This window comes from Oncorhynchus clarkii, chromosome 17, assembly GCF_045791955.1.
Source record: "Oncorhynchus clarkii lewisi isolate Uvic-CL-2024 chromosome 17, UVic_Ocla_1.0, whole genome shotgun sequence".
Taxonomy (NCBI): domain Eukaryota; kingdom Metazoa; phylum Chordata; class Actinopteri; order Salmoniformes; family Salmonidae; genus Oncorhynchus; species Oncorhynchus clarkii.
Window position 1 is genome coordinate 57,800,800 of NC_092163.1, and position 25,824 is coordinate 57,826,623.

The 25,824-nt window shown below is 40.7% G+C and overlaps 1 protein-coding gene across 2 annotated transcripts in view; it reads right to left on the minus strand.

Moving 5' to 3' along the window:
- LOC139371166 (ephrin type-B receptor 2-like) overlaps positions 1-24,715 on the minus strand; it is a 150,005-nt gene extending 125,290 nt beyond the window's left edge. For both annotated transcript variants that reach the window (XM_071111298.1, XM_071111297.1), the window contains exon 1: positions 24,548-24,715. In XM_071111298.1, the coding sequence (XP_070967399.1) occupies positions 24,548-24,599 (52 nt within the window). In that variant the 5' untranslated portion in view covers positions 24,600-24,715. The remainder of the gene's footprint in view (positions 1-24,547) is intronic.
- Between the last annotated feature and the right edge of the window lie 1,109 nt (positions 24,716-25,824).

The following is a 25,824-nucleotide window of genomic DNA, read 5'->3' on the forward strand; positions in this document are numbered from 1 at the left end:
TATGAAAAGCCAACTGACATTTACTCCTGAGGTGCTGACTTGTTGTACCCTCGACGACCACTGTGATTATTATTATTATTTGACCCTGCTGGTCATCTTTGAACGTTTGAACATCTTGGCCATGTTCTGTTATGACCTCCACCCGGCACAGCCAGAAGAGGACTGGCCACCCCTCATAACCTGGTTCCTCTCTAGGTTTCTTCCTAGGTTCTGGCCTTTCTAGGGAGTTTTTCATAGCCACCGTGCATCTCCACCTGGATTGCTTGCTGTTTGGGGTTTTTAGTCTGGGTTTCTGTACAGCACTTTGAGATATGAGCTAATGTAAGAAGGGCTTTATAAATACATTTGATTTGATACAAGGACCGTTACTTTGATGCAGACAAGAAATGTTACATACACAGCTGGACAAGATGGAAACGGACACAGTGGCAGTGTGCACCAAGGAAGAAAGGCCACGGACAGCTGTGGGTCCTTTACCGTCCATGAAATTTCACTGTTTGACATGTCCGGGAAGAAAATATAGAAAGAAAGAAACGAGAAAGTCCACCCAAGTCACATCCTGGCCTAACCAAAATAGAGAATAAAAGCTTCTCTATGGCCAGGGCGTGACAGTAATCTCCAGCCTGCCTCCAGGGTCCTTTACCGTCCAGGATCTCCTCCCATGAAACTTCACTGCTTGACATGTATGATGAAACCCTGGTTGAGAATGAAACGACTGAACAAATGAACAACGAAACAGCACAGCAAGTAAGTGAAAGAAATAGGTTTTGATTATGTTTTACTGGTATTGGGGACATACGTAAATGGCAACAAAATAACTTTTTGGTTCGTGTGTGTGTGTAACCTTTTATTTAACTAGGCAAGTAAGTTAAGAACAAATTCTTATTTACAATGGCGGCCTAGCCCGGCAAAACCCGGACGACGCTGGGCCAATTGTGCGCCACCCTATGGGAATCCCAATCACGGCCAGATGTGATACAGCCTGCATTCGAACCAGGCACTGTAGTGACACCTCTTGCACTGAGATGCAGTGCCTTAGACCGCTGTGCCCATATGTGTGTGTTAACTATTTAACTGTACTAGAATGCTTAAAAGGCCGCTAAAATTTTTAATAATTGGTTATCTGTATTGTTTTTTTTTTGTCAAGAAAAATATTGGATATCGGTATCGGCCAAAAATGTCACATCAGTGCATCACTGGTAGGAATGCTTGCTGACAGCACATTAACCTGTTCAATTAGACCTGCAGTTTCTACCCTCCTTCCTCCTCACTCTATGAGATAGCCTGACTGACTCTTCAGTCTTCAGCCAGCTGTACACTGGCTTTGACACACGTTCAAGGGTGAGAAAAGCATACCACTCAACACACACATCTGACCTTGCATGCCCCCGCCCTTAAAATGAGCACATGTGTTTCCTTATGGCCACAGGCCACAGGCCAGACAATAATGTCTGCCTGACAACCGAGCAATAGCCCTTAACCGTTTGGCACTGATGAAATCCTAATACAAAACAGAGTGACAGGTAATGCCTTTCTTAGAGGTGAGATTTCCACCCCTCAGAGGTGAGAATATTTCACTTTTGCATGAGGAAGACAGGTGGAGGAAGAAAGGGCTGTTTGAAGGAGAGTGGAACTGCTGTTTTCACTGAACAGACTTGGGACAGAAGCAGAGAAAGATGGCAGCCAACGTGCTGTTTTAAAGTGCGGATCCTTCTGTTCTGAGAGTGGGCCATTGAGAAGTGCCCTCCAGCAAGACAACATGAGTGGGACACTAGAAGAGTTGTATACACTCCTTTTGTCGGTTGAAGGTTTAGATGTTGTGATTCTCTAGAACTAACCACAATTGGGCACTGAAAACGTCCAAACCCCCATCTTCCTTTTTTCCATTTACCTTGAGTGTCATTCACTTTCTGAAGACGAGCAGATGAGATTAAAATGAGTGCCGGTTACAGGGTACGTCGTACTAGCCTGGCTGACGCGACTCCGTGACTCACAGCGCAAGGAGAGCTGTGACACACTGGTCTGGAGAAGAGGCCATTGTAAATGCAGTATTCACTCAGATATTTAGGCATTGACTGGTTCTCTATAACGTTGACTGTGCGTCTGGGTGTTTGAGTGAGAAAGACACAAGAGAACCAACCAGTTAAAGCACAGCCCCTTCATTATCGACGCATCGTGCCGACAACATCAAAACAGCCTTTCCAGACTCTGAAGTCAGGAGGAATTCAAGTTAGGTGTTAGCCAGACTAAGGTAGTACTTTCCCAACTAACAATTATTCCAACTAAGTTCCAACCTAGATTTATCACGTTTTCTGAGAACATTCCTTGTGAAAACATTCCAAGATTTCCAGTGGGACATTCCATGAAAATTGAATTAATGGTAAGAAATGTACACAATGCATTCCTTTGTCATTGTCAGAACATCCTTGGTTGACTAAAAGAGCTCAATGATGTTTGTCACGAACGTCGTCAGGGAAATGACCGGACCAGGGTGCACAGGGTGCAACGTGGTGAGCGTACATTTCTCTTTATTATAAATGTCGCCAACAAAACAAGAAACAACAAAAACAAATGTGAAGCTTACTAGGGCTATACAGGCCACTAACAAAGACAACTACCCACAACTAAGGTGGAAAAACAGGCTGCCTAAGTATGATTCCCAATCAGAGACAACAATAGACAGCTGTCCCTGATTGAAAACCATACCCGGCCAAAACATAGAAACAGAAAACATTGAAATAAAGAAACTAGAATGCCCACCCGAGTCACATCCTGGCCTAACCAAAATAGAGAATAAAAGCCTCTCTATGGACAGGGCGTGACAATGTTATCATCCAGCCAAAAGACAACCTGATCAAAAGCATCCTTATGTTCAGGAATTTTTTTCAACTGCGTTACTGACTATTTTAAACTTGCAAGACTAGACTTGGCAGGCTGACCACCTGTTACGCGAGTGCAGCAAGGAGCCAAGGTAAGTTAAGCTAAGATAACTTAAAGGTAAGTTGCTATCTAGCATTAAACTTATCTTATAAAAAACAATCAATCTTCACATAATCACTAGTTAACTACACATGGTTGATGATATTACTAGGTTAACTAGCTTGTCCTCCATTGCATATAATCAATTAAGTGCCTGTTAGTTTATCATTGAATCACAGCCTACTTCGCCAAACGGGTGATGATTTAACAAAAGCACACTAGTTGCAAAAAATGTACCTAACCATAAACATCAATGACTTTCTTAAAATCAATACACAGAAGTATATTTTTTTAAACATGCATATTCAGTTAAAAATACATTAATGTTAGCAGGCTATATTAACTTGGGAAATTGTGTCACTTGTGTCACGTTCATTGCACGCAGAATCAGGGTATATGAAACAGTTTGGGCCGCATGGCTCATTGCCAACTAATTTGCCAGAATTGTACATAATTATGACATAACATTGAAGGTTGTGCAATGTAACAGCAATATTTAGACTTAGGATTGCCACATAAAATATGGAACTGTTCCGTATTCCACTGAAAGAATAAACATTTTGTTTTCAAAATGATAGTTTCCGGATTTGACCATATTAATGACCAAAGGCTCGTATTTCTGTGTTTATTATATTATAATCAAGTCTAAGATTTGATATTTGATAAATCAGTCTGACTGAGCGGTGGTAGGCAGCAGCAGGCTCGTAAGCATTCGTTCAAACTTTACTGCGTTTGCTAGCAGCTCTTAGCCATGCCTTTGAAGCACAGCACTGTTTATGACTTTAAGCCTATCAACTCCTGAGATTAGGCTGGCAATACTAAAGTGTCTATTAGAACATCCAGTAGTCAAAGGTATATGAAATACAAATTGTATAGAGAGAAATAGTCGACGCATCATAATTCCTAGTATAATTACAACCAAAAACTTCTTAACTGGGAATATTGAAGAACTGGGAATTTTGAACCACCAGCTCTCATATGTTCTGAGCAAGGAACTTCAACGTTTTTTTTTTTACATGGCACATATTGCACTTTTACTTTCTTCTCCAACACTGTGTTTTTGTATTATTTCAAACAAATTGAGCATATTTCATTATTTATTTTAGATTAAATAGATGTTATTTAGGTATATATTAAGTTAAAATAAAAGTGTTCATTCAGTATTGTTGTAATTGTCATTATCACAAATATATATATAAAAATTGGCCGATTAATCGGCATTGGCTTTTTTTGGTCCTCCAATAATCAGTATCAGTGTTGAAAAATCATAATCGGTCGACCTCTAATACAGTGCATCTGGAAAGTATTCAGACCTTCACTTTTCCACATTTTGTTATGTTATAGCCTTATTCTAAAATTGATTAAATATATTTTTTTTTTATAAATCTACACACAATGTATTAAAAATACAAAACAGAACTACCTTATTTACATAAGTATTCATACCCTTTGCTATGAGAATCGAAATAGAGCTCAGGTGCATCCTGTTTCCAATGATCATCCTTGAGATGTTTCTACAACTTCATTGGACCCGTGCTAAATTATATTAATTGGACATGATTTGGAAAGGCACACACCTGTCTATATAAGGTCCCACAGTTGACAGTGCATGTCAGAGCAAACACCAAGCCATGAGGTCAAAGGAATTGTTTGTAGAGCTCAGAGACAGGATTGTTTCGAGGCACAGATCTGGGGAAGGGTACCAAAAAATCTCTGCAGCATTGAAGGTCCCCAAAAACACAGTTGCCTCCATCATTCTTAAATGGAAGAAGTTTGGATTCACCAAGACTCTTCTTAGAGCTGGCCACCCAGCCAAACTGAGCAATCAGAGGAGAAGGGCCTTGGTCATGGAGGTGACCAAGAACCCAATGGTCACTCTGACAGAGCTCCAGAGTTCCTCTGTTGAGATGGTAGAACATTCCAGAAGGACAACCATCTCTGAAGCACTCCACCAATAAGGTTTTTATGGTAGAGTGGAAAACGGAAGCCACTCCTCAGTAAATGGCATGACAGAGTGCTTTGAGTTTGCCAAAAGGCACCTAAAGGATTCTGACTTCAAAATCAACAATGGCTATGATGAAACTGGCTCTCATGAACCTCTGCTGCAGAGGATAAGTTCATTAAGTTAACAGCCTCAGAAATTGATGAGTCACAGAGTTCAAGTAACAGACACATCTCAACATCAACTGTTCAGAGGAGACTGTGTGAATCAGGCCTTCATGGTCAAATTGCTGCAAAGAAACCACTACTAAATGACACCAATAAGAAGAGACTTGCGTAGGTCAAGAAACACGAGCAATAGACATTAAACTGGTGGAAATCTGTCCTTTGGTCTGGAGTCCAAATATGAGATTTTTGGTTCCAACCGCCGTGTCTTTGTGAGACGTGGTGTGGGTGAACGGATGATCTCTACATGTATATTTCCCATTGCAAAGCATGGAGGAGATGTTATGGTGTGGGGTGCTTTGCTGGTGACACTGTCTGTGATTTATTTAGAATTCAAGGCACACTTAACCAGCATGGCTACTGCAGCGATGCACCTTTCCATCTGGTTTGGGCTTAGTGGGACTATCATTTGTTTTTCAACAGGAAAATGACCCAACACACCTCCAGGTTGTGTAAGGGCTATTTTACTAAGAAGGAGAGTGATCGAGTGCTGCATCAGATGACCTGGCCTCCACAATCACCCGACCTCACCCAAATGAGATGGTTTGGGATGAGATGGAATGCAGAGGGAAGGAAAAGCAGCTAACAATTGCTCAGCATATGTGGGAACTCTTTCAAGACCGGAAAAGCATTCCAGGTGAAGCTGGTTGAGAGAATGCCAAGAGTGTGCAAAGCTGTCATCAAGGCAAAGGGTGTCTACTTTGAAGAATCTCAAATCTAAAATATATTTTGTTTAACACTTTTTTGGTTACTACATGATTCCATATGTGTAATTTCATAGTTTTGATGTCTTCACTATTATTCTACAATGTAGAATATAGTAAAAATAAAGAAAAACCTTTGAATGAGTAGGTGTTCCAAAACTTTTGACCGGTAGTGTATCCATCAGACTACTCAACAGTCTGTTTGGTAGGCTGAGGCAGAAATGTATTTATTTATTTATTTATTTCACCTTTATTTACCCAGGTAGGCAAGTTGAGAACAAGTTCTCATTTACAATTGCGACCTGGCCAAGATAAAGCAAAGCAGTTCGACACATACAACGACACAGAGTTACACATGGAGTAAAACAAACAGACAGTCAATAATACAGTATAAACAAGTCTATATACGATGTGAGCAAATGAGGTGAGATAAGGGAGGTAAAGGCAAAAAAAGGCCATGGTGGCAAAGTAAATACAATATAGCAAGTAAAACACTGGAATGGTAGATTTGCAATGGAAAAATGTGCAAAGTAGAAATAAAAAATAATGGGAAAAAATGAGAATGAGAAATCATTTGTGGATCTGATAAAAGCAAAGCATCATACAACCAAGCATCATTGAAAAGTCTCAAATGATGTAGATGGTATAGATATTTAGTGAAAAATATTTTCAGTCACTATTCAGTGCGTGGAGAGTGTGGTGACTAACCAACAGGGCTAAAAGCGTAGCTTTGCCCCGGCCTTGTGTTCACACCTACTCGTCTAATCCTGCTCCAGGTCTCTGGTCTTTGGATTTTCATGCTAATGCCATAATGCCCAAAAAGCCTTGTAGACACAGTATGCAGGTGTTGAGTTAGTAAAAGGAAGAATGTGTGAGTTTGTGAGCATATGCATATGTGCATGAATATAGGTGTGTGAGTTTATTCCCATGCCAGAAGCTTGTCTGTTGGCAGAAAAACCAACATAAGATTTAGAATGTCTATTTCTAAAAAGTAGGACATCCTACCATAAATGCCAAGATCAAAATAAAAATAATTTGCATGATCAACTGGTTTGTTGGTTTACTTTGTTGGCAGCAACATCACATGATAATATTCACCCATGCATATTTTTTCAATCACTCTAAGAGGCAGGCTTTTGACAGCAAGTCCATCAAAGGACTCATAAAGTCACTACACATGCATGCACTGCATGCCACACAACACCAATGGCCTGTGAAAAAACTGTCTTGAATTGTGAAACCATACTGTTTGGGTAAGACGCAAGGTAAAACAATTCAAAGTACGCTTTACTTATGACCAGATTCATGAGGTAGTCACCTGGAATGCATTTCAATTACAGGTGTGTCTTGATAAAAGTTATTTTGTGGAATTTCTTTCCTTCTGAATGAGTTTGAGCCAATCAGTTGTGTTGTGACAATGTAGGGGTGGTATACAGAAGATAGCCCTATTTGGCAAAAGACCCAAGTCCATATTATGGCAAGAACAGCTCAAATAAGCAAAGAGAAACGGCAGTCCATCATTACTTTAAAAGATGAAGGTCAGTCAATGAGGAAAATGTCAAGAATTTTGAAAGTTTCTTCATGTGCAGTCTCAAAAACCATCAGGCGCTATGATGAAACTGTCTCTCATGAGGACCGCCACAGGAAAGGAAGACCCAGAGTTACCTCTGCTGCAGAGGATAATCACACTGTCTGATTTATTTAGAATTCAAGGCACACTTAACCAGCATGGCTACCACGGCATTCTGCAGCAATACGCCATCTCAACTGGTTTGCACTTAGTGGGACATTTTCAACAGGACAATGACCCAACATACCAGAGGTCGACCAATGATGATTTTTCAAAGCTGATACCGATTATTGGAGGACCGAAAAAAGACGATATCGATTGATCGGCCGATTTATATACACACACACACATATATATATATATATATATATATATATATATATATTTGAAATAATGACAATTACAACAATACTGAATGAACAATGAACACTTATTTTAACTTAATACATAAATAATATCTATTTAGTCGCAAATAAATAATGAAGCATGCTCAATTTGGTTTAAATTATGCAAAAACACAGTGTTGGAGAAGAAAGTAAAAGTGCAATATGTGCCATGTAAAAAAGCAAACGTTTAAGTTCCTTGCTCAGAACATATGAAAGATGGTGATTCAAAATTTCCAGTTCTTCAATATTCCCAGTAAATACATATTAGGTGAAGTTATTATAGGAATTATGACACAACGACTATTTCTCTCTATACCATTTGTATTTCATATACCTTTGACTATTGGATGTTCTAATAGGCACTTTAGTATTGCCAGCCTAATCTCAGGAGTTGATAGGCTTGAAATAATAAACAGGGCTGTGATCAAGCATTGCTAAGAGCTGCTAGCAAACACAGTAAAGTTTGAATGAATGCTTACGAGCCTGCTGCTGCCTACCACCGCTCAGTCAGAATGCTATATCAAATCATAAACTTAATTATGATATAATAAACACGGTAGCGTCCCACCTGTCAAAAGCCAGTGAAACTGCAGGGCACCAAATTCAAAACAACAGATATCCCATAATTAAAATTCCTCAAGCATACATGTATTTTACACAATTTTAAAGATACACTTGTTGTAAATCCAGCCACAGTGTTCGATTTCAAAAAGTCTTTATGACGAAAGCAAACCAAACGATTATGTTAGGTCAGAGCCAAGTCACAGAAAAACACAGGCCATTTTTCCAGCCAAAGATAGGAGTCGCAAAAAGCAGAAATATAGATAAAATTAATCACTAACCTTTGATGATCTTCATCAGATGACACTTATAGGACTTCATGTTACACAATACATGTATGTTTTGTTCAGTAAAGTTCATATTTATATCCAAAAATCTCAGTTTACATTGGCGCGTTATGTTCAGTAGTTCCAAAACATCTGGTGATTTTGCAGAGAGCCACATCAATTTACAGAAATACTCATAATAAACATTGATAAACGATACAAGTATTATTCCCATAATTAAGGATATACCTCTCCTTAACATCTTATGGCTGGGGGGCAGTATTGAGTAGCTTGGATGAATAAGGTGCCCAAAGTAAACGGCCTGCTCCTCAGTCTCAGTTGCTATTATATGCATATTATTAGATTTGGATAGAAAACACTCTGAAGTTTCTAAAACTGTTTGAATGATGTCTATGAGTATAACATAACTCATATGGCAGGCAAAAACATGAAGAGAAATCAAAACAGGAAGTGAGAAATCTGAGGTTGGTATGTATTCAACACAGTTCCCATTGAAATCCCCTTGAGATATTAATGAAGTCTCACCCTTCCTCTGGTCATCTAAGGAGACCGAACAAGGTACGTTATAAATTACAGCTTCCCCCTGATTATCGTATTAACCCCTCGTTCCATGTGTCTCTCCTCAGGTCTGTGGTGGCTGGTCCGCTCCAGCAGTCTGAGGTGCGGGAGGTTCCTCCGCCCCCTCTGGACATTGAGGGGGCCTTGGCGTATACTGTGCGAGCAATCATGGACTCAAGGTGTCGGGCGAGGGGCCTTCAGTACCTCGTGGAGTGGGAGGGGTACGGTCCGGAGGAGAGATGCTGGGTGTCGGACATACTGGACCCTTCCTTACTGCAGGAATTTCTCCGTCTCCACCCAGATTGCCCTGCGCCTCGTCCCCGAGGCCGGTGTTCAAACTTTTGACTGGTACTGTAGGTTAAATGATTTGAATTCCATGATTTTCTTTCTTTCTTTCTGTGGGCTCAATGTGCACATTGCACAGTTTATTTTGAGATAAATCAGATCAATCCCAAACTGTGCAGGTTCCAACAGGGTAATATTCTACATAGTTCACACAGAAAACATGGTAATTAACTACAATGACCATAGTCCATTGCGCGCCTACTTGTCCGGTCAGTATGTTTCTTTTACACCTGCTAAGTTAGGTTAGTGTGGGGCAGACAGAGAGGGAGAGAAGAGACAGAAGAATGTGCGATCGAGAGGGATAGAGAGCAATTGCTTCGCAAGGCATCTCTACCTGAAAATACATGATCTAAGTGATTGATAGTTCGTATTCAGCAGACATAAACGTATGCCTTAATTACTTTGAAGAACTACTGAAATAGTGATTTTGTCTGACTGCATAGGTAGCAGCTCTATGGAGATGACTTGGAATGAAATAAAATCTTCAAATAAAGAAAATGTAATATCCACAACAACTGAAATATTTTATTAAAGTAATGTGAATAAATTATGGTTAATAAGTGATAAGCTGTAACGGAGAGTCACTGTCACACATCTCCAAATCTAAATGCCGTTGTTCTCCTTCTGCCTCAATTTTACACATCTCCAACTGGAGAGTCTCTCGCCTAATTTGGGCTCTCTCTTCCACCTCTAGTTGTAACTGTGCTAAACGGACATCCCTCCTGGCATCACCATTTGACAGTGGGGAGAGTGGAACAAAATGGGACAATGTGGCTGGTGTTTTAGCCTCGCCCTCATTATCAGACACCAATGGGCTTACAGGAGCAGCAACATCCCCTATAGGGGTAGTATGCTCAGGCAGCGGTAACACAAGCACTTGCTCTTCCAACAATACATTTAACACCAGCTTTTTAACCTCCGACTTAACTACATTCTGTGGAATCGATACTGAATAATGGTCAGCCAAGGTCACTAAATCAACTCTACGACATTTGTCAAAAACCTCCCACGAAGGGTTATCCAAAAAGGACTTCAAATCAAAAGTAGCCATCTTACACTACTTCACAAGAGCCCACGAAAATAGCAAACACTAATGCTACTTCAGCTATGACGTTCAACACTGAACTATACCACTATCAACAATCTACATGAGCGGCATGGGTGTCAGTAAAGACAAATCCCGGATGAGCCCCCACTTATGTTACGAATCCCTTTTGGCCCGACAGTCTAGGGGGGATGGTAATGAGACGCGTAACATAACTCATGCAAATTATAATTGTGACAAAGTAAAAGTGTGAACGTAATAACCAGGACAACTGAAATCTACCGTCAAACTCAAGGTTTATTTGATAAACACACGATAATGGGGGGAGCATGAAAAGGGGCTGAGCTGGACCCAAGGAAAGAAACAAATATGCAAACACACCCCTAAGCTAGACTAGCCTACTTTAACAACAGCTAACTAACTAACCAAAAATACAGTGGGTGGTCCGCCCAGTTCTAACTAGTGTTTTTAACAAAGTTCACCTACGGGTAGTGTATGCCCATGGGCGACTTGTCTTGGTTTCCCCTTTTTCCCACCAGCAAACACCATAAGCAAAAACAATACTCACAGGTGATGACAAAGTGATATGGAGGTGCTCAAACAAAAGAGAGGTTAATTAATACACAGAGAGCGAGCGAAGAACAGAGATCTACAAACATGGCATTTACAAAGAGATTGAGCTACTGAAATCTATGAAGAACAGAGATCTACCAACATGGCATTTACAAAGAGATTGAGCTCTAGAGCAAACAAATGATGGGGTTTTTAAACCATGGGGAAGGAACTGTGATAGGGTAGGAAACAGGAGGTGTGTCTTCTGATTGTTGATTGGATTGTTGACTGATTGGGGAGTGATGATTTTCACCTGTGAGGGGAGACGGAGAGAAAAGAAACACACACACACAGGATACACACACAGGATACTTGTATCCGTAACACGGAGTCTCCCGCCTATCTAGCGCTGTCAGAGCCTTCCTCCTATACAGCGCTGCCGGAGTCTCCCGCCTGTTCAGAACTGCCAGTCTGCATAGAGCTGCCAGTCTGCATAGAGCTGCCAGTCTGCATGGAGCTGCCAGTCTGCATGGAGCTGCCAGTCTGCATGGAGCTGCCAGTCTGCATGGAGCTGCCAGTCTGCAAGGAGCCGCCAGAGCTGCCAGTCTGCAAGGAGCCGCCAGAGCTGCCAGTCTGCAAGGAGCCGCCAGAGCTGCCAGTCTGCAAGGAGCCGCCAGAGCTGCCAGTCTGCATGGAGCAGCCAGGGCCGCCAGTCAGCATGGAGCAGCCAGGGCCGCCAGTCAGCATGGAGCAGCCAGGGCCGCCAGTCAGCATGGAGCAGCCAGGGCCGCCAGTCAGCATGGAGCAGCCAGAGCCGCCAGTCAGCATGGAGCAGCCAGAGCCGCCAGTCAGCATGGAGCAGCCAGTCAGCATGGAGCAGCCAGAGCTGTCAGTCAGCATGGAGCAGCCAGAGCTGCCAGTCAGCATGGAGCAGCCAGAACTGCCAGTCAGCCAGACTCTTCCAGATCTGCCAGTCAGCCAGACTCTTCCAGATCTGCCAGTCAGCCAGACTCTTCCAGATCTGCCAGTCAGCCAGACTCTTCCAGATCTGCCAGTCAACCAGACTCTTCCAGATCTGCCAGTCAACCAGACTCTTCCAGATCTGCCAGTCAACCAGACTCTTCCAGATCTGCCAGTCAACCAGACTCTTCCAGATCTGCCAGTCAACCAGACTCTTCCAGATCTGCCAGTCAACCAGACTCTACCAGATCTGCCAGTCAACCAGACTCTTCCAGATCTGCCAGTCAACCAGACTCTTCCAGATCTGCCAGTCAGCCAGGGGCTGCCAGTCAGCCAGGGGCCGCCGCCCCTCTGTCCCGAGCAGCCGCCCCTCTGTCCCGAGCTTCCGCCCCTCTGTCCCGAGCTGCCGCCCCTCTGTCCCGAGCTGCCGCCCCTCTGTCCCAAGCTGCCGCCCCTCTGTCCCGAGCTGCCGCCCCTCTGTCCATTGAGAAGAGTTGCCATGGTGAGGAGGCCACGGAAGCGGACAAGGTGGGGGACTAGGACTACGGTGAAGTGGGGCTCACGTCCAGCACCAGAGCCGCCACCGCGGACAGATGCCCACCCAGACCCTCCCCTATAGGTTCAGGTTTTAAGTTTTAAGTTAATAAGTGATAAGCAGTAACGGAGAGTCACTGTCACACCCTGACCATAGTTTGCTTTGTATGTTTCTATGTTTTGGTTGGTCAGGGTGTGAGCTGGGTGGGCATTCTATGTTACATGTCTAGTTTGTGTAGTTCTATGTTTGGCCTGATATGGTTCTCAATCAGAGGCAGGTGTTCGTCATTGTCTCTGATTGGGAACCATATTTAGGTAGCCTGTTTGGTGTTGGGTTTTGGTGGGTGATTGTCCTTAGTGTCCTGATGTCCTTGTTCTGTGTTAGTTTACACAAGTATAGGCTGTTTCGGTTTTCGTTACGTTTATTGTTTTTGGTAGTGTTTGTGTTTAGTGTGTTTCTTCATTAAACATGGATCGCAATAGACACGCCGCATTTTGGTCTGACTCTCTTTCACTTAAAGAAAACCGTGACAGTCACTACCATCATGGGACTCATTAATAGTTTTATTGATACAGCATTCAACCCACATAATGCATTTAATGTTTAAAACAATAAAAATAAAAAAATCAAGAAAATCCTGGAATGAATATGTGTGTCCAAACTTTTGACTGGTACTGTATATCTGTAAAGCGAAATTACCTTAATGTGTGTATGCGATGAAACGTATAAATATACTGTATTCCTAAAGGGATACCAAGAGAAGACAGAAGAAACTTTGTCAGTTTGAGTCACATGCTGACCAGACCGGACACGTCGAGTGCGCTAGTGTCGCAAATTAAGTTTAGAAATTCATGTCATTCAATTATTGCTCGTGCGCGCGCCAACAAGCGTCTGCGACACCAAGGGCTAAAATAGAACTCATTCCTATTTCTGACGCAGATCCCACTGAAAGTCCTGCCTCTCCCATCTCCTTATTGGTTTATAGAAGCAGGTACCCACGTGCCATCTCCTCATTGGTGCCATCTCCTCATTGGTTATACCCACGTGGGTGACTGAAAGACGAACTGTTTTGCCGGTAGTTGTGGTAATACAATGAAAGTTTAGATACGATCACCATATAAGTTAAACAATGAAAAAGCCTGGAAGGAGGAGAGGTGACTAGAAATGATTCGGTTGGCCGTTTTATGTATGGATTAATTGTCGGAGTAGAGCATTTCAGGTAAAATAACAACTCAATGTTTATATCCCAGGACAAATTAGCTAGCAACAGCAAGCCAGCAAAATAGGACAAATTAACATTAGCTAGCAAGTGCAAGCTAACTAGCTAAATTGCCATACATGTTTAATGATTTTCGACCTGTCCCCAAATTAATGTCATTGGTTCAGAGTTTGTTTTGATTTTTTTGTTTTGATTTTAACCTGTGTGTCATGCCCGCGTTTGGTGTGGGGAGGGCAAAATAAATGTATGCACGATAGCGCACGATAGCGCACGATGGCGCACGCGCGCAGCCGGTTTGGGTTCCGTGTCAGACCTAGCCTATGCGAGTGCTCTGTAAATAGTACAATGATGTGTCTCTAGGTCCCAGAGTTATGCCGTATCTATACAACACTAAAACCAGTTGTTTCCTGTTTGTATGATATCCTTTACTTTGTCTATTTCTTGTCATTGGACCAATAACTCAACACGTAAGGCTATTCTTACTGTATCTCCAAAAGGAATGATGGATTGTGAGTATAAAGGGGTACCAACCACAAAGATAACTCACTACTTCCACGTCAGCTCGCGTTATCTGCAGATGAAAAAGTTATGAGGTCCACATGAATAATAACATTCTACACATTTAACCATATCATATGACTTTTTCATTTCATTTAACGTTCTCCATTGAATCTCTGCATTGATTTCACAGCCACAGCAGGTCTCCTGAGATTCTCTATGGATTTTCCAGCTGCCCTCGCAAATGGTCCACTGTGATTACTATCTGGAACGTAGAGCCAGAGGAAGGTATGGAAAATGGTCATCACGCCTCAAATCCCTATATTGTGCTCCTGTTTCGGTGAGCTGTGTTACCTCATGGCAACAATGATCGCAGACATGGTTTCATCGAGCCCAGTGGACACATATTGCTCCGTTTTTGGCTTCTCTCAAAACGTGGGCGTGAGTTTTAGGGGTAGTGTTTCCTGCTGAAAAATCTTTACAGGGTAGGAATTAGGGTAAAATAGCAATGAATGGAGGGTTGGAACAAGTGCAAGACATGAATTTAATGCCTGAGTGGGAGTTATTACAACTGCACATCTGACAGATCCCGCTGTCTATCGGCCCCATGCTGAATCTGCTTACTGAGAGATGATTATGCAAATGAATGTGCTTACTCTGTCGAATAGAATGTTTATCATACGAGTTATTAAAATAAAAATTGTAATAACCCCTCATTGATGTTCCTCCATATAATGTTGCTAGGGGTTAAATCTTTGCTAAGCTTGTGCTATTGATTAGGGCTCTACGCAGATTGATGAGGGAGCTCCATATGAGGTTGTCTGGAGAAGTCTGAGAATTCTAAAGGAGATGATTACCTCGGCCTCAACCCACAACAATGACTCCATTTCTGATAATGACAGTTTTCCTACATGGAAGAAAAACTCAAACCTGGAAACCTCTCCCTAGCCTTAAATACTTAAAAAGCAAAACTGCCATAAAGTCTATCACCTGCCACCCCTACATAATCTGAAAATCCATGTGTGCTTACCAGGGCCACGTCTGTGCAGAAAAGTACCCCCTCTGGCCCAGGCAGTCCTGAGTAATTGGACTACAGCCGATTAACTGCAAAGAAGAAGTGCTGTTACCCTTCTGTTGTGATGACCTGTCACGTTCGTCGTATGAATCGGACCAAGGTGCAGCGTGGTATGTGTACATTCTTTATTATTATAAGAACAAACACTCAACAAAATAACAAACCGAACCGTGCCGCTAATATGAATAGTGCAGACAGGCAACTAAACATAGAACAAGAACCCACAAACACCAAAGGGAAATGGCTACCTAAATATGATCCCCAATCAGAGACAATGATAAACAGCTGCCTCTGATTGGGAACCATATCAGGCCACCATAAACATACAAATGCCTAGACCCATTAAAACCCTAGACATAAAAAAAAAACTAGACAATACAAAAACTAGCGTATCCACCCTAGTCACACCCTGACCTAACCAAAATATAAAGAAAACAGAGATATCTCAGGTCAGGGCGTGACATGACCCCTGCCTTTGAGATTTGTTATCTATTAACTCTCCATTTTAGCACTTTATTTATATTAGCATTCCAGGTGATCAAAATGGCCCCTACTTCTTTAACCGTTTCCAGCACAACACGCCTCTGTGGCCACATCTAACACCGTGTAATTTCAGCCCAGGGCTAGGTTTATACCCTTGTTGTTACAGTACATTTCACCAATCTGACTGTCTGAACTGTAGCTACTCTAGAGCCCTTTGAGGGTCTGAGGTTATACAATTGATTTACGCTGTATCTGAATTAATCTGGGAACAACAAAAGATTAGCTCCTGCTCTCTGAATGCAGTCAAGTCACAGCCATGGGCCAAATCAGTTCATTATCTCTGTTAATTCCCTCAGCACTAGGCTAATGCAATAAGATGCCAACAAATACCTCCCGTTTCACTCTTTATACAGGTTTTTTAATAACGTTCTCTTTTTTATGACTTTTAAATGTCATGTCCTCAAATTAGCCATCTGAATGTATAATTGTAACACTTTTTTTCAGGCATTTGATTCATAAAAATCTACAATTAAAGGTAGAGTCGTTGCGTCGTCGCAATAGACCTATAGACTAGAGTACTGATCCCACGACAAGGCAAAGACCCACAGTACCTCTGCTCTACTGTACCATGTCACGTTGGTGCTCAACCGCCCTGTCCAATAACTAAAGACAAGCATGATCTGTTAGAGGACACCAGGTCCTCCCCAGCTCACACTAATCAGATAAAACATGTCTGCTCGCTGGAAATCACGTCAGGGTGCTCTGTCTATATCAGAGAGTGAGACAGATAGGTCCGGCTGGGCAGGAGTAGAGAAGGTCCTTTGTCTGTTTTGTGCTGCTACCATGTTGTGTTGCTGCCATGTTGTATTGCTATCATGTGGTGTTATGTTGTATTGCTACCATGCTGTGTTGTCATGTGTTACTGCAATGCTATGTTGTTGTCTTAGGTCTCTCTTTATGTAGTGTTGTGTTGTCTCTCTTGTCCTGATGTGTGTTTTGTCCTGTATTTTTATTTAATGTATTTATATTTTTAATCCCAGCTCCCAACCCCACAGGAGGCATTTTGCCTTTTGGTAGGCCTCATTGTAAATAAGCATTTGTTCTTAACTGACTTGCCTAGTTAAATAAAGGTTCAATTTTAAAAATTTAAAAATAAAAGTCTGTGCGTCTGCCTATTGTCGCGGAGCAAAGCAGAACAGAGCAGCCCACCGTGGCTATCCAGCCAGCAAGAGCAAGGGCAGGGGGAGAAAAACGATGAACCATGCTGGGCCCATTACTACCGACGGAGGCTGAAATCGGTCAGATCTGCTGCAGCTTACATGAAGGCTGGGGAGCCCAGTCCCCACTAAGGAGTGAGCCGTCAAGCTGCTGATATCACAACCACTGAAGAGAAAGAGGGGACCGAGAAAGAGAGGGAGGGAGAGAGAAAAGCAGAGATATAGAGAAACTAAAAGCAGATGTAACCTGGGTCCAGAGTAGCTGATAGATGGGATGTGCAGCGTAGCAGAGGCAACCGTTCAGGTGGAAAAGGCTTCCCTTTGTGATGCAGATGACAACGCAATCAGCCGCTCTTTGTCTCCGCCGATGGGCTCTGCTCCCGGGGACATTGAGAGCCAGACACTAATCCGCTGGGTTTGTGTTCTGTGGGCCTGTTCAGAGAGGCAGAGGCACAGTACCTGGGGTTGTATGGAGGGAGGCTGTGAGACCAGGTCTGACCTCTCTCAGGGTATCCTGGCTTGATGCTGGCTGCATTTACACTCTGAGCTCAATTCAAGTTCTAGAAGACTTATGCTTTCAAATATTCTAAAAGATGCAGGCAACAATGAGGGTGCTCATCAGCTTGAGTTTTTAATCTAGCATGTGACATGCTGAAGGTTTGCAATTTGTCAATCAAGATTTGTGATTGAGATATTTAAGTTATGTATTACACTATCCTGAATCTAGGTTAATGAACAATTGGTATAACAAGGTTCTACCTGTAAACGTACATATTAGGTTGCTTTTGCAGTTTAAATTGAATCTAGAACTCTTTACAGACAGTTCAAAATGTTGATGTTTTTTCCGATCAGCAAAAATAACAAGATATAGCCCACAGGGATGACGTAATGGCCAGAAACTGTGCTAATGAAATTATACAGTTACTCTCATTGAATAAACTACTCACCCCTGTGTAACTTCATTAGATAAACTAATTAATGTTGAGCAGTATGAAGCTTGGATGATTTCACATTACCATGTGGAATATAATGATATTATCTCAGAAATTATGCAATCAATCTGACTCATGTTCAATACAAGGCCTAACAGTGTCATTAATGTTTGGTTGAAAAAACTCTAACAGGGGCATTAGTCATAGTAGCTAGTTTCACTCACTTTCAGACCAAAACAGGCTAAAACAATTATAGCCCTGTGGTTAAACAACACACCTATACTTTAACAACTGCTAGAAAAACAAAACCCAAGACCCATAACATAAGTGATCCTGAGTGAAGAACACATTTTTTATGTAACACACAGGTTCTCAATTGTCCCCATTCCACAGTAGTTGTAGTGTTAACAAAACTTTTTGGTGTTGAAATTTGAGTCTACATTTAGAACTATTCCATTGAGAAACGTATAGTATTTTCCGAACAGAGCTTATTTTATACACAGTTGACCGTCCCGAGGCCAGCTATAAAAAAAAGTATATTGGGAATAGACTGGGTGCCTTTTCAAAATAAATTTGTCCATCTAAACATGGTTTTGTGTTAACTTAAGGAATATCAAATTATTACTAGACTGAAATGAATAACTAGTGTAATTGAAAGTGGTTTTAAATGGTATGTTACCAAAGGGGGCAGACTCTTACCGACTGGCTCTTAATGAACAAATGTTGTAGTGAACATGGTTGGAGATTGAGGCACTGGTACAAGCCCGTAACAAAAGATGGCAGCTCAAAATGCAGCCACAATGATGTCATGCCATGCAGAGAGAACACATTTTTGTAAAACTAGCATCCCCTCTTGCCATCGGCCAAAATCTCTGAGCCCTCGGATACCCTTGCATTAAACTAATCCTCAAGGTAGCCCATGGATGTCCCCGAAATGTGACACCCACTCTCAAATGAAACAACTGGTACCAGCACTAATTTAAATTCTGCATGCAAAGTGACAATGGCTGGGCCATGGGCAGCATGGATTAGGTCTTGAATAGAGGCGGATTCTTTGTGAAAGCCTACTGTGGTGGTTGGCGTGCATACAAGCTCCCTGCATCTGCTCATTGGGTAGACTGAGAAAACACAGGATTGTGTATGGTCACTCATTTTACCTTGATTTAATCCTGTTTCAGAGCCCCCTGTCACTGCCTTTTGTTACTATTCCAAAAACGATAATGCTTCCATGTTAGGCGAACACTTCTAGTCCCCACACAAGTACAGTTGAAATGGGCCTATTGAATTTACATTTGAAAGAAAGTTTACACATATTTGGCAAACTCAAAATACAAATTTTCATGACGCTTTTCAAATGACACACAACACGATAGTATTAAATACTGAAAGCACTTTGTTTTCTCTCAGGTTTCCGCTGTAGCCTATAGGAGGAGGCAACCGCATTATGGCCAACAAACCTCCGCCACTGCCTTTCTTACCTGTACACTCTAAGATATCGCTCTTCACTTGATGCTAATAAAAAGCCACTCCCTTCCTTAAATATTTAATCTGGATCCCATGTTATTTTACAGCATCTCATCCATGGAGTCATCTCTACTAATGTGAGTTATCTAAATATGCAAATTATTGAGGCACGAGTTATACTGTATACTGTTGACATTTTGTGTGATTTTTGAATTTCGATAAAAATCATGATTTCACATTGCCTTAAATGGCTTCACCCTGCCTCAACGTGGATGCCATGTGTCCTAGTTTGTCTACCTCTGGTGATGGTCATGACCAGATCACAATGTGGCTTTTGCACATATACATATAGCCAGAAACATGCTATCTCACTGAATGTGGCATAATACAGTAACGGGATGTGTTTCAGAAGGTAGTTGGGGTCTTGTACCACTGACTGCAGAGGTGAAATTCGTAGTAAACGATAGTTGTTGTTAGCAAGTGTACTCTGGCTGTATTTCCAAGAATACCTAGTAAATGACGTTCTGTGTGCTAATCCCACGGAAGGTTAATGGTTTTGTTATCGTTACAGTAGCTGCCTTAGGTTACTCCTAAGGGTATTCAAAAGCAAGACGTTTTTCCTGTTAAATGTCTGTTACATTTATCATAAATCCACAAACAAGCTAGTCAATAAACCGTGTTCAAACTTTGGTTACCTTATTTTACAGTCCATTACTTACCCAGTATTTACCCAGTCCAGAGTTAGCAGAAGGGTAATAAGATACGGAATCAGATATGGAGAACCAAAGGTCTAGTACCGCCATAAGCGTTGTGTTTACTAATTAAATCAATGATTGACTTAATTTTATAATACTCTCCCTTAAATGGCATTAAGAGTGAATGGGCTTGCAACTACTTCCATGGTAATACTTTTTGGCAGCTCTGGTAAGATTTGTTGCTGCGGATGATGATGATGCTCTCCATAGATACGCCTGGCATGAGGTAGGTAATGCACCTGCAGCTGATGCAAAGGTAAACAAAATGAGAGGATATATAGACAGGCATGCCTGGCTCAGATGGAACAACAGGAATTGTCTTACTGAGCACCTCGATTCCATTCATCAAAGCTCACCTGCTAAAATTGACCATAGGTCTACCAAGAAGATTTCATATCAACAGGGGCTTGCATACAATCCACAGTGTTTTAGCCCAACAACATCCCTTCCTTGGTTTGAAAGATAACTAGCTACATCACTCTCAAAATGTGATCACTCTGAAATCCATATACAGAGCTATGGATGTTAGAGCTGTAGCTGAAAGAATAGCATCTGTCATTAAGACAAAGTTCACCTGCTATGTCCAAAAAACATTCAAAAATATACAATATGAAACAATGTATGTTGTCCAAGTACATTAAAAGATATGTAGGGCTAAATAATTATCCTAAGATAAATATGAAAGTATTGCTATTTGTATTCTCTTCAATTGCTAAGCTATACAGTTACGTACATAATTATAAGCTAGCTTTCAAAATTATACATCAAAACACACAACAACAACAAAAATTATATCACGATGCAATTACCAACATTAGCCTTGATCTAAGATATATGCCAGAAGGACTATGGGAATATTTTGACGTGTTTCTATATAAAACCCGACAGAAGAACCTTTGCCAAAGCAACCATGTTCTGATGCCATGACATCAGAGCCGTCAATACGATTTACTTTGATGTTCCTCGCTGTGGTGTGTTGTTTTTTGGATTAAGGCTACAGTGACCTCTTTTTCAACAACAAAAAATTCATACATAGCCTACTCCTGCGACTTCATTGGATGATCGGCTAGGGTGATACGAAGGGTAAGATGGGGCGGCTGTGACGGGTTGGGGAAGAGACCAACCAGTCATGTTACTGAAATATAATAAATATAATAATAGTGTTGCTGGCTAATGTTGCTTGAGAAAAAATGGGTTTGGAAATCAATACTTTTATTGTCAGTCAAGTTCAATAGTAAGTAATTACTTCTCAATTACGTAAACAAAAACATGAAAAGGGTAACACTATTAGCTTAATTGCCTCTCCAGAAACAAAACAGCCTTTTCTTCCATGCAGCCATTATTGTCTGAAAGGGTAAATATATTATTTGTTTTACATTGAAAATTACCAAGTAATACATTTCTTCTGAAAGAGAATAGCCAAATAAATGGCTTCATCAAGAACACTTGATAAAATAGGCCTATTAAATGACAGCATATTATGTGTATTAGCCTGCCAGACATAGCTATATTGCACAATACAAAACATTTCCATCGATAGCTTCCCACTGACTAAAAGTAAAATAAATGCCTGTTTTTCATGGCTGTCAGTGTCTCTTCATATATTTTGCAGTCTCATACGTTATCTAGCCACGTTTGCATTCCAGAAAGAGAAAATAGCATGCCATTTTATTCAACGCAATTGGTAGAAAGACATTGGTCTGTTATTATTTGTCATCCTTTTTTTTTATGCAAAAAAAATAAAAACTTGATTCATTCAGCAATGTAAAAGCAGCTACTGTCGTCTGGGGTTCCATCTCACTCATGACCTTAGGGCCGAACACTGCTGCACTAAGAGAGAACAACTTCATTCTATCACTAACCTTCTAAAGGTGAACAGCCATAAGCTTTTCCCATTCAAGCTTTATTCTTCATTTAAAGTGAAAATGTAAATTAACAACTTTCATGAGCTAACGCGAACCGGAAGACGTAGCTATTCGAAAAGTCTGGCCTTAGCTGATTTATCTCAAGTAGAATGTTGAAAACAATCCTCACTGTATTATGATTTGCTTATTTAGTAAACAAAATAACAATAATTTAACTCCAGTAATTTGAATAATGATAATAAGAAGAAGAATTAATGGTAACAATATAGTAAATATACCAGATCAAGCCAGGTTTAAAAAAAAATATATATATATATATATATATATATATATATATATATATATATATATATATTTTTTTTTTTGTTATTTTTTTTTTATATTTTTTTATTCGCTAGGACACAAAGCCATTGTTTATAAAATTATAATATTTGTATAAATGGCATATAAGTGTGGTTCCTTGAACCTGGGTCTTGCAAACAGTTTTTCTCTAATAGGTTAAATTGTTATGTTTAACTAATAAGGAAATAAAAATATTTTTCAAATGCACAGCAGGGTCGACTACAAATGACAGTAAACGTTCAAACATATACATATAGATTGGTATTTTAGGACACAAGAAAAAGCACCAACTCTACTATTTGCATTGAAAGAATGAAATAAACAATCAAAGCATTACAATATTATTATGTATAGACGTTCAATATCAAAAGCCGTAAGCTCAGACACAAAGGCCTAAACACTACCATATATTTTATTTTGCCAGAGGAACACATGACATTGGATGTGTGTAGGCCTACCTACTGTATACGTATAATGTCAACTGGAAAATACAAATTCCAGGCATATTTAGGCCTGCCTATGTAACAATTCAGGAGACATAACTTTCCAATATCCCAGTTAAATGATATGCTGCTTGAAATTGGGAAACATTATTTTCAAGACACTTCAATACCGAAGTGACTTTTTCATATCAGGTTAGGAGAACTTACGCAGCAGGTTAGTAGAATTAATGTAGCAGGTTAGGAGACTGAGGTTAAGGTTAGTTAAAGAGTTAGGGTTAGCAACGTTTTTCTCCTAACCGGCTATGACAATCACTTTATATTGAAGTGGCGTGAAAAGAGTGTGTCCAGTTTGAACATTTCTTACGTTTTATTTGTCAATTCAAAAGGCCTATCAAGGTATGAGGAGCACAGCACATTGTTTCTCTCCAAAGGTTGGGCCTACTATCTATACAATAGACTACACGAACATGAAAATGCCTACCATGTGAATATGACGCTAACGCTAAGTACAATAGGATTGGTAAACAGTACATGTTGCATATTTATGCTTACTGGGAATGTATTTAATACATCCTGGTTGGAATCCTGCGCCGGACACGGCATCTCAGTGCTTGAGGCGTCGCCACAGAATCCCTGGTTCGATTCCAGGCTGTGTTACAACCAGCTGTGATTAGGAATCCCATAGGGCGGCGCACAATTGTCTCCAGCGTCGTCCGGGAATTGGCCTATGTAGGCCAATTCTTAGCTGTTCTTAGCTGTTCTTAACTGGCTTGCCCGGTAAAATAAAAAAGAGTGTGATATATTTTAAAGAGATGCACGAGTCCTTCAGAGGCCGTGCATATCTTTAAAATTAATAACAAGATGCATGTTCTGTGACAAATCACATTAGCTGAAGGCACATTATCAACAACCTACGGAGGCATTTTCTTACGTTGTATTTGGTGGTGGTTAAATATTGGTAGGCTACCCTAGCGCTATGCTCTCATGAAGTACCTGTTCTATTGTGCCACTGAACACGCTGCTCATCATCATTCGCGAGCGAAGCCTGTGTGCTCCGGCCAGTGCACAGCACAATTAGAATATGCCAACAAATGTATTAAACTATACAACAGGGACGTCATTAATCAAATACATAACTGTCCCTACTGCACCCAATCATCTTCAGAAAATGTATAGCCTACTGACTGTTCACGCTGCTCTTTTACAAATTGCAGACAAGGGGAAAACGCCATACTGCATCATAAAGTAACCCGTGTACTTTCTTGTTCACGGTTGAACTGTTTGAAATAATATAAAAGTATAGCGGTGTTTTGACTTGACATGTATAAAATGGCACAGTAAAAAGCATACGGGTATGTCCTTCATGACAAGCAATACGTTTGGACATTTCCACACCTGAGAGGATGCGGGCATGATCGTTGCAACCCTCATATAGCTATTGTTAATTATTTCCGTACAAAATTCAAAGAAGCGCCTTTGCCACAATGTACAGTCGCCCCCGGAACGTTCTCGTTAAAATCAATTCAACCACTCAACGTGATGTGATCAGCAACTCTTTCGCCCCGTCGGCAAGACGTTATTCAAAGAGCTTTAAACATGATCTTACCTTCTACAGCTATTACAGTGGGTATTATCCATAAAATCCATAGAATATCCATTATTGGTTTCTTTGGACGAAAGTGTAAAAAGCCCAGACATTCAAATAAAATAAATCATGAAAGCCATTGACAGCAAATGCTGACTGACACGAAAGGACATTCACCTTCAACAGAGTGAACCAGATGCCATAGAAAATAACTCAAATCTTAACCAAGTTTGGACGAAACCAAAACAGAGGGGTGCCGTGTAAAACATAACATTTTCCATGCATCGGAAACTGCTCCAGGTTTCAAATGTATGAGATGTGTATATTAGATATATCTATGATCCAACCCTAAAATATAACATACATAAGCTAAGCCTTTTGGTTATGCTTGTAGTTGTGGTAAATGGCATGCTCTCCACCTGTCAAAAGAAGTTCCACTATATCCCTACTGTCAATCATGACGATACAATCGCTAACTGCCTCATCTGTCTGATAATAAAGGATTTTAGAATCACGTGGAAGGATGACCAATGATGTTTGATTCTTACGCAAATAGTCAAGCAAAATGTTTTCTGCCTACGACTTTTATGTGTATTTTGTTGTCAGTGATGTATTTTATACTACAAGCTTGACACTTGACAAGGAGCATGGATTATATAATTCAATAAAGAGTAAGTTATTTTTAATGGTCCAGTAGCCTAGAAGGGTCTCTTCTAGAAAGGAAAACCCACTGTGAAAGTTTATGTCTGCTAGTTTCTGTAGTAGTATAATTTGCAAAATCATTATGTCTTGAGTGCAATTAAGATAAGGGGTAGAAGTGAAATCTTTCAAAGTAATTTTGATATAGGATGCGTGTTCAATACATGAGCCATCTGCTGTACATGCGTGTGAGCCATTTGGACCAATGGAAGAAAACATTGCCAAAACATAGCAATAGTATCAGTGATAAAGAAATACCTTTTTCATAAATCCCATCTTTCACTAGTTGATATCCTGAAAATCCAAATGTTTTGCTCAAATCCTCTGCTTTAGATATTCCACTACTGTTTCATTAATAGCGGTAATAGGTGTTCCATTCAAATTACTAGATGGAAATGTGCTTTTAAAATGAACTGTAACCAACAGGGCACAGGCTTTTGCTGTGTCTAACATGGGATGCTGCTGTTTTTCATGAGCCATTATTGTCAAGGAAAGGATCGAATCAACTAATGCTAATCCTCCACAATCTCTCAATAATAAATTATGGTTAATATAAATAATGTATCATATTCAAGAAATGAAATTAATGTTTTATCAAT